Source organism: Orcinus orca, chromosome 8, assembly GCF_937001465.1.
Source record: "Orcinus orca chromosome 8, mOrcOrc1.1, whole genome shotgun sequence".
In the NCBI taxonomy this organism is placed as follows: Eukaryota; Metazoa; Chordata; class Mammalia; order Artiodactyla; family Delphinidae; genus Orcinus; species Orcinus orca.
In genome coordinates this window covers 68,920,933-68,934,124 of record NC_064566.1, presented here as the reverse complement: position 1 = coordinate 68,934,124, position 13,192 = coordinate 68,920,933, and the positions used below count along the sequence as shown (strand labels likewise).

At 34.9% G+C, this 13,192-nt stretch overlaps 1 protein-coding gene across 5 annotated transcripts in view; it reads left to right on the top strand.

The window, feature by feature from the left end:
- The window catches only part of SLC36A4 (solute carrier family 36 member 4), a 50,329-nt gene that overhangs the window by 18,610 nt on the left and 18,527 nt on the right, over positions 1-13,192 (top strand). For all 5 annotated transcript variants that reach the window (XM_033431924.2, XM_004271888.3, XM_049713650.1 and 2 more), the window contains 5 exons: positions 237-332; positions 2,387-2,471; positions 7,324-7,551; positions 9,514-9,612; positions 13,003-13,172. In XM_033431924.2, coding sequence (XP_033287815.1) covers positions 237-332; positions 2,387-2,471; positions 7,324-7,551; positions 9,514-9,612; positions 13,003-13,172 — 678 coding nt within the window. The remainder of the gene's footprint in view (positions 1-236; positions 333-2,386; positions 2,472-7,323; positions 7,552-9,513; positions 9,613-13,002; positions 13,173-13,192) is intronic.

The window sequence follows — 13,192 nt, the reverse complement described above, 5'->3', positions numbered from 1 at the left end:
ATGAATGCAACAAATACATAAACTTTAACAGTGGATAAAAACTAATATACCGGTAAGAAGGGTATATAAAAATTTTTAATTTCATGAGATAACTTTAGAAGTATGCAGATCTCAAAATTTCAAAAACTCCTCTGTCAGTGTATAGCCCATTTATCTGATGTTCTTTTCAAGAAATGGATTTATGGACCAATTAAAAATTTTTCTTTTTCATATGCATGTATGTCATTAAATTTCAGGTTTAAAAGGTCAACATTAGGGTATAGTGACACTGTGAGTTTTGCTATGGAAGTAAGTCCTTGGAGTTGTCTGCAGAAGCAAGCAGCATGGGGACGGTAAGTACTTGCTATGTTATTAGTAATTATTTTAAGTATTAATAATATTTAAACTTACATTAATTTTAAGTATTTTAACCTGGCAAGATACATTAACAAAAGTGTGATAAAGTTGGGAGGAAACAATATTTAGAGTTAGACAGACTTGGATTCAAATCTCAACTCTACCATCTTACAAATTTATGACCTGGGTCCAAGTATTTTTATTTTGTTTTAGTTTTTCACTATCAAATGAGTAATCCTGTGAAGTATTATTATGGTAGTCTAAATAAAATGATATTTATAAAGCACCTAGCTAACCTCTGGTATAATCATGATCAATAATTAAGTAAAGGAAAAAGAGCAAGAGGAATGTTGCTATCTCTATTTCAAATAAAATTGTGGTGTTTAGCTACATGTTCTTAAGACATCCAAAGTATGTATTTTAGCATAATCTTGTTTTTATTTTTGTATTGTTTAAATGTAACTTTATTATTGGTGGACATGGCTAATCAAAATCAGGTAAATACAGGACTGGAAAATAAGCACAGGCAATTCACAACACACTGGCTATTGTACAAATGATACATGCGGTAGAAATTAAAAGAAGGAAAAAAGCAGTGTTAGTAGAGTAGTTTATGGTTCAATATGGCCTTTCTGGGGATTTTCAGGACGTTAGATGTGTTTATGAGCTGCTCAGAGTTCACAGCCTGATATGCTGTGTAGGAGAAGGAAGAAAACAGAGCCTAATGCCCTAGGGATTTGCCCCCAGAACCCTGTCTTCTTCGTTCTTTGCCCCCAGTCTATAGGCAACTTTGTCTATTTTTTTCTATCAAAAAGAATGGCTTTCAGATAGAAGTGGCTGGAATGATTGTTGGTAAGGATACTAAAATCAAAGGTGGATGAAGAGATCTTAAGGGAATACCTCATATGTAATTCATCAGTGAGAAGAAACTTGAATTCATTTCAAGGTACCAAGATTACTAACTAAATGAGATCCCTGAAGAACGATAGAGAAGTAGAGAGTTATGGCAAGAATGAAGATGGGCACGGGCGCTTCAAGTTTCAAATGGGAGGAGGAGGGTCTGTAGATTTTTTAGACTAGGTTGCTTGACAGCTTGACATTAATGGTCAAACAAGAGACTATAACGAATTAGTAAGTGCAAGCTCTTGTGTCACTAATTGTTCCCAGAACAATAGGGAAAGGTATGGGCTGTATACTAATAACATGTAGGCCGACTTTTGATTATAATAATACCCAAATAAAGCTCATTTGACCGGTGATTTCCCTTTCCTACTCCCATGTGCTATTTTATGTAGCTGGAATCTTTTAGAGTATCTAAAAGAATATGAACAGAGCTAAGCTCCTGGATAGGTCTCTGGTGGAATGACTTAGGGCCATGCCCCCAGTCCTCTCCCATTCCTGTTCTTATTAGTGATTTGGATAGTAGGGAATATGTTCATCCTGTTTGCTGGGAAATACACTGGGTTGGTCTGAAAAAGATCTTGAGAAGTAGGAGAGATGGGCTTAAAGTAACTGATGAAATGTTTTCATGAAATCATTTTATAGACAGATACTCTTTTTTTTTTTTTCTTTTTTGCGGTACGTGGGCCTCTCCCTGCTGTGGCCTCTCCCGTTGCGGAGCACAGGCTCCGGACGTGCAGGCTCAGCGGCCATGGCTCATGGGCCCAGCCGCTCGGCGGCATGTGGGATCTTCCCGGACCCGGGCACGAACCCGCGTCCCCTGCATCGGCAGGCGGACTCTCAACCACTGCGCCACCAGGGAAGCCCTAGACAGATACTCTTAAACTGTTGAATTTTAGAAGGAAATGATGGGAAAATATGGGCTTTTAACTTATGTAACATATTTTTGCTTAATAAAAATTCTAGTGATATACAGATCATAAATACGTGCTCTTTGTAGAAAATAAATGCTTTAAGCCTATTTCTTATTGTAATGAAGTAAAAAGAATAAATACTATTATGAAATGTTTTAAAATAGTTAAAAAGAGAAAAAGTACATCGACATCTTAGCAGCTCTTATTAATACTTATTTGTGGGTATCTCTTTTCAGGAGTGTGGTTGATTTTTTTCTGGTGATAACACAGCTGGGATTCTGTAGTGTTTATATTGTCTTCTTAGCTGAAAATATGAAACAAGTAAGTATTTTTCTCCAGTTTTTGAAATCATTTTCTTCTGATGCCATGGTTATGGCATCATATTTCCTCTGAGTAAGCTGTGGTTGAATATGAAAATGTGTTTCTTTCATAAATCATGTATCTTTCTAGATTTTCCTTTATTCGTTTTTTTTTTGCAAGCTGGATTCTGCTGTAATTGAATTTTACGTTTCTTGCTATTATATCAATAATGCTTGTTCTTTCAGATCAAAACAGGCATAATTTACTGATTCTTGGCTATTTGGAATTTAGACCTCAAAAGCAGATACACGGATGTTTTGGTAGCATATTTTTTACATTGATATTTTATAAAAAAGTATATAAGGCATTAGCCAGCAGCCTAAAAAGTGAAGTTAAAAAGTGGGCATTATTAAAATCTCATAATTATTGCCATTGTCTAAAAAGATACTGTGTCCAGAAAGGTACAGTGTTCTGTAGTTCTCTCCATATTATAAAGGTTTGTTTTAAGAGTGGTTTGCAGTCTTGGTAGAGACTGTCAATTTGAACAAACATGCAAAGCACTGAAATAAAAAAGCTCCCCTATCAGAATAATGCCAAAGCACATTTCTTTATGTGCTTTAACTGGTACTTGGCCTATTATTCCTACTTCACCCTCTGCTCTTCTTTATTTTAATCAATAACATTTATTAGTATATACAAGTGCATGGTGCAGTAGTAGGCATTATATATAGTAATATGTAGAACTTCTCATAAGTATTTTAATGCAGAATATGTGTTCTACAGAATCTATATATCTAAGTATATATTTGACTCATTTTTCTAAGTTATAAACTGCTTCATTTTATATTTAGACCAAGATTTGGCAACATTTTTTATAAAGGGCCATAATAAGCATTTTCTGTTTTGCAGGCCATATGATCTCTGTCTCAACTCAGCCATAGACAACAATACATTAGATATGGCTGTATTCCAATAAAATTTTATTTGCAAAAATAGGTGGTAGAATGGGTTTGGTCTGCAGGCCAAAGTTTAATAAAGCCACCAGCTTAGGTTTTTAATGTTGGAAAGGGTCACTGAGTCTTTCTCTTATAAATAAGAGAGTTGATGGTTTTATCAGCATGACTCATTATAGATGATGCGCCTTTGAGTTTACAAGTATTTAGTTCCACAAGTCACATATTTTTAGGGCTGCTAACTAAGTTAAGAGGCTGTTTATTGGCAAGATAGACATACCATCTTAGCAGTCATTTACATAGAATACAGTGGAAATGGTGCCTTTCTAGGATTGTGCAGCATGGTAGTACTATATCTTTTCTATCATCTCCTAAGAGAGCTACCAACAAGCTTGATTTAAAGTTATAAATAATGCTAATAATGCCTTATAATATTATATTTATAAGCTATGATATATATCCTTTAATTTTTTACAACTACTCTGTAATATAAATTCTACGCTCATTTTATGAATGAGGAAACCTAGTCTCACAGAGCATGAGCAGTGTCCCCTAGGTCATGTGAATTGGGCAGAAGCTTAGGTGCCTGACATAGCTGCCACACAGTATATTAATTGTTCATCACTGGGCAGGACATTGTCTGATTTTAGTTGTGTGTATGTGTATGTGTGTGACATAGACTGTGTTAAGTACATAAAATAAATATAAGCTTAGGATTGGTGACTTTCTCCTATGAAATGATATCAGATGCTTCCAAAGTTGAATGGAAGAATTTAACTCATTTGCACATATCCTAAGAAGACCAGGTAGAAAAAGTGACTCTCTGGAAGGTAAGGAGAAGCTTGCTGTAGATAGATGAAAGATCTTTTGAGGCATGAAGAGCAATATGGAAAAAGACATTCAGTCAGACTTGAGACTTGAAAAGCTGATTTCACAACGCTGAGCACCTCACCTCTGCAGAGCAGACAGATGGTCATTGAAACAGCATCATCAGAGATTTTCCCTCTCTGCAGAGGTGTTCTCACACTTGATAGCAATCTCCAATAAAAGACACATGGTTTGATTAAACCTTACTAATTGCTACTACTTTTACAGTTAAAATTTGTAAGATTTTTACCTCCTTAATCTACATAAAATTAAAGATTCAGTATTTCATCGAATCAAAGAATTAAGAGTTTAGTTCGCATACAAACGTATGCATCTCCTGCTTTGTAACTGTCACATGGCTGTTCTTGATCCCGTTAAGCCATTGTGGACAATCGACAGGGGGAGAAGAACTGTGGTGCTTCCAGTGATTCTAGTCCGTGGTGGTTATAGTAGCTCCTCTCTGTTCTCACTCTAAGATACTCAAGAAAATGTCAGGTAGACAAAATAGTGTATATGAGCATGAAGAGTTGGGAAGGGATTTTACATTCAGAGGAAAAAAAATGTTGTGATACCAAAGACCATGGACTTTAGAGTCAGAAGACCTGAATTCAAATCCGTGCTCTCAGTTTTAACTCACACATTGGGTAAGACCCTCTTGTGCCTCGTCAAGCCTCGGTTTCCTTATTTGTAAAATGGGAACGGTAGCAGAATCTCCCCATGTTCCTGATAAATTTATTGTGAGGCTCAGCTGACAAAAGGTTTGCAAAAGCCTTTATAAAATGCATTATGCATTTTATATGCAGTATGCAAATGTAACGTATTGTGTCTTTAATTCTACATTTTAGCTTTGCTGAAGAACATAATCTGCCTTTGGAATTTTAACCATTAAATTACTGAATTGAAAAGTTAATAAATAGTAGAATTTAGTAAATTTGAGATCTTAATGGAAACAACTGAATTTAGTAATTTTATTTTATAATATTTATTTCAGTGTTTTGCATTTTGGTAAACATGTGAGATCATAGGAAGTCCTATTAGATAGCCAGTCTCTGTCTCTAGAGGGCACCAAAGGATTCAAATGTTTACCTGAATCTTGCTCTGGGTATGTATCTACATTTTTATTTTACTTTATTTTTTAATCTTGAGAATTTTTATAATCATCTTTCTGCCAAAGAATACTAATCATTATGAGAGATTTGTGGTAGAATTGATTTCAAATTCCCAAGCACCTAAAGACTCAAACAGTCCTTTCTAAAATTGGTTATATAACTGCTTTTCTCTTACCAGGTATCCTTGTTAGAGCTTAACTTTGATCATTATCTAATCTGATTATTGGACGTACTTCTTTGATACAGAAGTATTTGGCTGTAAATAATTTGATTACAGAGGAAATTGGGTCAACAAATAAAATAAATTCTTAAAAGCCAAGTAATGTGAATTATCAAATTTGCTTCTATTTCAAATTATAGAAAATAAAATTAAAAGTTTTAATGGGCAATTACAATATAAATGAGAGCTATGCATTTCTTAAATGGTACATGGTGTAACCTGAGAGTTTGTTAGTCCTGTGTGAGTTATAAATTGCCAATATAACTTAAAACTAGTAGATATATTCCCTGCAGTTTAAGATGATATGTACATTTGTAGTGACACTAAACATTGCTTATTGTGGATAAGTGTAAAATTAAACACTTAAATTATTATTCATATCAGGATTTTGTTCTGTACTTCTGACTTTTTGGCCTTTTGTTACTGTATTTAAGGAGAGAGAGAGAGAGATGTCAAGGTGGAGGCCAGGTGGCTACTTGGGCAGGGCCCCTCTTTAAGGATTGCAGCATTTTGGTCAGGTAAACATGTACCTGTCACAAGCTAGATTCTGGGATCTCAGGCCTGGGTTTGAATCCTAGAACCAGGACTTACTGGCTTGATATTATATGGGGTGTTTTTTTTTTTTTTACCCTCCCTAAACCTCAGTTTCCTCAGCTATAAATTGATAATACTACCACCCACCTCAGAGTGTTGTTTTGAGGATTAAATGAGATGTTGTATAACATTTAGTTCAGTACCTGACACATAGAAAGTACTCAGAAAATACTTGCTGTTATTACTATAGGGTCTGGTTCTTAAGAATTTATGTATCCAGAGACTTGATAAGTCTTTGCGTTCCATTGTGTTCAAAGAAGGGTACAGTATTTGGGGCAAATAGATTTTCACTGGAATTTATATTATAGTTTGATCTGCCTGTGCTGTGAGTTTTAAAGATTATTTTTAAAGTCCTCTATAATTTCATTTCTATTTTTGTAAGTTGGATTATGTGATTAATTGAATCAAGGACAATTTTTAATAAATGGAGCCTATAATCATTGAATCTCTTTTGAAAGTTGAATATAGTTTTATAGACGTGGCTGAATAAATTTTGAGGCAAAGTTGATTTATCTTGTAGAAGTTTTTTGCTCTAATAAAAATCTATTTAGTGTCTAGCATGCATGAAGATAGTTGATTTTTAACAAATATTTATTGACAGTGATGATAATTCATCAGCAGTTGCCTTATAAAATACCTTTAAAGTTAGGCTCTGATTTCTAAATTTAATTTTGAGTACTGTACATTTCTAAGAGGTACTTAGAGATTGTTTCTTACTTTGAAAAAAGTATGTTAGTAGAATACCCAGTGGCCATTTTGGACAAGCATGCTTCCACTTCTGATTATCTGAGAAGCAGGTTGAGCCTTTCTAGGCATCACGAGCACTACATTCACAAAGCTTCACAATAAATTAGTACATCCATCCTCATAATTTTCTAGTGAACTTTCTTTTCACAGTATGATGAAGTTATTTTGCAAAGAAGATTATCCTATTTTAATTATCCTTAAATTTGATATATATATTTCTAAGACACTAGAGTATCTTAAAACTGTGTATTTTATTTATTGTAAATGAATTTATCATAGAGTGTATATAGATCATAATTTTCTTCATATTTCTCCTTTATTATTATAAGTTGATGGAAGTTTTTTTCCCCCCTCTTCCTTATTCTCCTGGTAATCCTGTATAGGTTCATGAAGGGTTCCTGGAGAGTGAAGTGTTTGTTTTGAATAGTACCAATTCATCAGATCCATGTGAGAGAAGAACTATTGACCTAAGGATATATATGCTTTGCTTCCTTCCATTTCTGATTCTTTTGGTCTTCATTCGTGAGCTCAAGAATCTATTTGTGCTTTCATTCCTTGCCAACGTTTCCATGGCTGTGAGTCTTGTGATAATTTATCAGTACATTGTTAGGGTAAGTATAACATGTTTTTAACCGTGTCATATGTTTCTTAACAAGTAAATATTTTTCACTTTGGAGGTAAAAGTAATGATAAGTAAAGACTCTACTTCATATGTGTCACGCAGGAGATAATCAGGGAACTCTGGTTTCCTTCTCGGGGATACTGTTTAGTTGAATAAGCAATATATGACATAGAGATTGAAAGCATAGGTTTTGTAGTCAGATCTGGTTTTGAATCCTGGTAAGTATGTTTCTGGGCTGTATGATGTTGCTTCAGAAGATAGTAATACCTGACTTATTAGAGCTGTGAGATTTAGGATCGTGCCTTAGTGCACTACCTAACGTGAAACAAAGAACTCATTAGTGTTCTGTTTATTCCTTTAAGATTTAAACCAATCACAAGAGACGGGAATATAGACGTGATTTTATAATTTTCTTTCACTTCTGAATCTTTATTTGCTGCCACCACTTCAGCTCACTGCCACTACACTAGGCTGTAACCTCTTTATCTGATGTATGCAATAACCTCAATTCATTTCATTGTTGGCAGTCTGCAGATCCTTAGCCAAGTTTCTTTAAAATATTCTATTGATGGGATTCAGGGGATCTGCAAATCCCTGAAAATTATTTATAAGATTTAGTGTTTCTGTATGTATATATGCATTTTTCTACTGAGCAGCTGTATAGCTTTCATTTCTCATAGGAGCCAGTGACTCAAAAAAGGTGGAGAATCCTATTTTTTCCTGATACAGTCCATTTTATACATTGCTGCCAAAGCAGTTGTCCTAAAATCTCCATTAGCAATTCATTACAAATTCTTTTATGATGGATCTATGTTTCCTTTTTGCCCCATCTTAATTCCAAAGCCTGTAGACTCTTTGTTATAGCATGTGAGAGTGAAAGGGGACAGGCAGGAAGATCTCACAAGGCTTTCTGGAGTTCGTGACCCCTTGGCTGGACATGTAGGAGTTAGTGGAGCAGAAAAGGAGGCTCCTTAGGTAGAGGGAACCATGTGAAAAGGAGGCTCCTTAGGTAGAGGGAACCTTGAAGTACAGTTTAGCGTTATCCAATAATCCAAACATTTTAATAAATTTTTCATTTTGACCCTAGCTTATGTTTCACCATTGTATCACACAGTTCTACCTATGCTTCAGATCTTCTAAATCTATTCCCCAAATTTTCCCTGTGCTGTCACACTTCAGTTTCTTTGTTCATCCTCTTTCATTGGCCTTGAATTCCACTTCTAGTCAGGTAAGGCAGAGAACACAGGCTGGTGAGGAGACTTGGGCTAGCTGGAAGAAGTGGCCAGTGTGGACCCAGGGATCTTGAACAAGATGTGCAGTCTGTGAGCTTCCAGATAATGAGAGTTAGAAGAAGGCTATGAGTCAGGACCAAGAAATCAAAGCCAGAGTCAAGGCATAGGCACAAGTAATAAGGGTAATGGCAGCTGTCAGGTCAAAGAGTAAGATGCTGAAACCACGAGGAGACCTGTTCTAGAGAACAGCACAGCGATATTGAGATAGAAAGCCAAAGTCGGGAAATCTTAGAGACCAAAAGAACAAGGAAAGTAGAGTGGGGAATGAATTTCATTGGACACCGTCAGCAGTGGTTGATAACTGACTATATGGCTCTCAGCTCAGACGTTGAATATGCTTATGTATTTCCTATTGTGGCAGGAGCCATACCCAGTGAGAACAGCCTGGGACTTACAGGTGGAAACAGGTAATCAGGAGCATTTAGCTCAGATGGAATGTATGGGCTTGAGGGAAACAATTGCTTTTGGCAGTGAAATCCTAACGGCTTGGCTACGTTTAACATAGGATGCTTAAAGTTTTTATTGAAAGAGTTATTCACATTTATAATACACATTTGCTGCTGTGAAGCTCAGAAGTATATGATTTCGCTCTTCCATTTTAAATTCTTTCAAGTAAGTAAAGATGTAACTTATTGACATCTTATTTTTTCTTTCTCCAGAATATGCCAGATCCCCACAACCTTCCAGTAGTGGCTGGCTGGAAAAAATACCCTCTCTTTTTTGGTACTGCTGTATTTGCTTTTGAAGGCATAGGAGTGGTAAGGATTTAGTCTTTATTACTGTTTTATTTAAATCTTAAGTTAATACAAGGGCTTATTTACATTTAAAAATGCCTGTTTTTCTTTTGTTTCTATTTTTTTATTCCTAGAAAACGATTTGCATTTTGGTACGATAGACTTGAATTATAGTTTACTTCTACTTACCAAGACTTTTATCTTAGATGTATCACTTTTTCTTAATCTGTAAAGTGAGAACACTTGAATAGATGATTTTTTAACATTTTATCGTGGAAATTTTCAAACCTATACAAAACTTAGAGAATAGTGTGATGAACGCCTATGTAAGCATCACCCAGCTTCAAAAACCATTAACTTATGGCTAATTTTGTTTGACCTGTATTCTGTCTACTCTAGCAAGTCTGGGTTATATTCAGACAAATCCCAAACATCATATTTTATAGACTAGATGATTTTAAATGAATTGAAATTGTTACAAAGTTACTATTGCATAAGAAGAGTCAAATATAAATTCTCTTCTTAGATTTATACGTATCATACTTGTTTTGAGAAATGATGTCATCATAAAGCTAATACCAAGAGATACAAACATCCTGAGAATTCTGAGATCCTAAATATTTCCATTAAAGATGCTTCCAGTTCATTTCAAGCCTAGAATATGTAGATTTGGGGAAAGTTGAATATTGCTGTGTACTCCACACCTTATGTTTCATAGCCTGATGGTTTGGTATGGGAGCAAAACCACTCATAAACATCTATTTATATGAACTGCAGACAAAACAGAACTAAAAGACAATTTTATGCCATTTTACTTGGGTTTCTGCTCTCTCTGAATTCTCCTTTATAGAATTCTCACTAATTCTTACAGCTCCACTTATCTGTGTTACAGACATAAGTGTAGATTTTCATTTCTGCTTTAACTAGTAAGCTCTAGTTAACTGTTGGACGTTTCCAGTTAAGTGTTGTTCCTCTGACATCTCAAATTCAACAACTCCGAAGTCTGACAGATAACCTTTTTTTTTTTTTTTAAATCTAAAACCAGTTTCACTTTCTCATTTCTCTATTTATTTTAGTTTTACTTCCAGTCACTCAAGCTTGAAATGTTGGAGTATTTCTTTTCACTGTGTCCCTGGTTTCCCCATTCCAGTCAGTAATTAAGACATGTTGAGTCTTCTTTTCATATTTCCCCAAATCTATTCCATAAAGGAGATTATGTGTAAAACACTTAATGCTGCTTGAGGGAGCCTCTGTAAATGTTCATTTCCTTCTCTTCCTCCTTTTCTAGCTGCATTGACACCGTTCTTGGCTTTAGCTTCTTATTTCAGGTCTGGATTATCTCCGGAACATACAAACTGTTCACTGTTCTGTTTTCTGTTAATCACTTAAAATTTCCACGTAGACCTGACTAACGCACCTGAAAAGTGGAGATGAAATTAGTTATTATCTCATGAGGTTATTGTAAATACGATGTGATGTATTACATGCAAATCTTTTGAAAAATACCTAGCACATTGTAAGCACTCAGTAAATACTCGTTATTATTACTTAGTGTCTTTCACTGCATGGTCAAATTGTATGGTCAAAATCTCCAAATATTTGCCTAAAAAATTAACCTTTCAGTTAGCCTTTTTTCCTTTAAAGGTTTTTTTTTTCCCCATAATGAAAATATTCATCTTATTAAATTGACAGACATTAGATACAGATGGATAGATATAGGAACAGACAGAATATGGATGTATACTAACCCATGTATATACATGTCTATTCTATATCTATATAGATATAGAATAGACATGTATATACATGGGTTAGTATACATCCATATATTTCCTAACTCTGTCTGCTGAGAGAACTGGAAGCAGTGGCACCCAGTAGCAATGAGCACACTCAGCGCCCAGATCTTGAGTTCTAAATACAGTTCTCCAACAAAGGAACCAAAGTTCTTTGGAGAAAGAGCTGATTGTAGGGCTGAAGCAAGGAAATTCAATGTGGGTCTGGAGCATCTTGTAGTGCCAGAAAGTATGGAAGTGCTCAAAAAACGAAAGAATGGATGCATGTCAAAGGGACACAGGACCCAACCTGATAGAATTCATGAGACCAAAGATGGAACGATATGAGCAACAAAATAAATAATAGTGTTTGGGATTCATACTCAAAGTATAAAACAAATATACATGAATCCATACTTATACAAATAAATGATTAAATAAATAAATACATAGGGCAGATTTTCAAATAACTTATGTAGATACCCCCCCTCCAGGAGCTCTAATTTAATCCCCTCTGTCTGTAGTGACTTAACTTCCAATGAATAGAGTATGATGAGGCAGGAGGAAAAATCTCTACAGGCAGAGAAACCTGGCAAACACTGTTTTGCCCAAGTGATCAAAATTAACTTCACCAGTGATAAATCACGTTGATAGCATGGGTGATGAGAAGGGCACTGCACCTCTGTGGTATCCTTTTCTGAAACCTATTTTCCCAGTCTAGTCATGAAGAAAACATCAGACAAACCCAAATAGAGCGACAGTGTACCAAATACCTAACCAATGCTCCTCAAAGCTGTCAAGGTAATGTATAATAAGGAAGGACTGAGAAACTGCCACAGACCAGAGGAGATTAAGGAGACAGGACAGCAAAATGCAATGTGCTGTCCTGGATGGGACCCTGGAGCAGAAAAAGGACGTTAGTGGGAAAACTAGTGAAATGCAAATAAAGTTTGGAGTTTAATAGTAATGTACCAATATTGGTTCTTAGTTGTAACACAGGTACTTAGATAGTGTGAAATGTTAACAATAGCGGAAACTGGTCAGGAATATATGGGAGTCTTCTGTTTATCTCTGCATCTTTTCTGTAAATCTAAAATTATTCCAGAGGGAGGGAGACGCAAGCGGGAAGAGATATGGGAATATATGTGTATATATAACTGATTCATTTTGTTGTGAAGCTGAAACTAACATACCATTGTAAAGCAATTATACTCCAATAAAGATGTTAAAAAAAAAAAAAACAAAAAAAAACAAGCAATGACATGAATCAAAATTAAAGAAAAATTCAAATGGCTAATTAGTATGAAAAACTGTTCAACCTTCCCAATCTCTAATTTATAACTGTATAATAGTTTTAAGTATTAAAGAAGGTTTTGAAAAGTAAAAAAAAAAAAAGAAAAAAAAAAATTATTCCAGAGTAAGAAGTTTATTTTAAAAAACCTGACAGATAGTTTTGCCTACTAAGAGCTGATTTCAAATCTTTTTATTTTAAGAATAAAAAAATCTGTAGTGTGAAAAAATATATAACACGTAGAAAAATACATCAACAATTATGTTTGCATATAAACTATAGAAAGATTAATTTGTGTACATATAAGACGGGATATTAGATTGTTTTAAATTATTTGCATTCTCTTCTTAGGTCCTTCCACTGGAAAACCAAATGAAAGAATCAAAACGCTTCACCCAAGCATTGAATATTGGCATGGGAATTGTTACAACTCTGTATGTAACATTAGCTACCTTAGGATATATGTGTTTCCACGATGAAATCAAAGGCAGCATAACTTTAAATCTTCCCCAGGATGTGTGGTAGGTAGACAAGAGTTTGT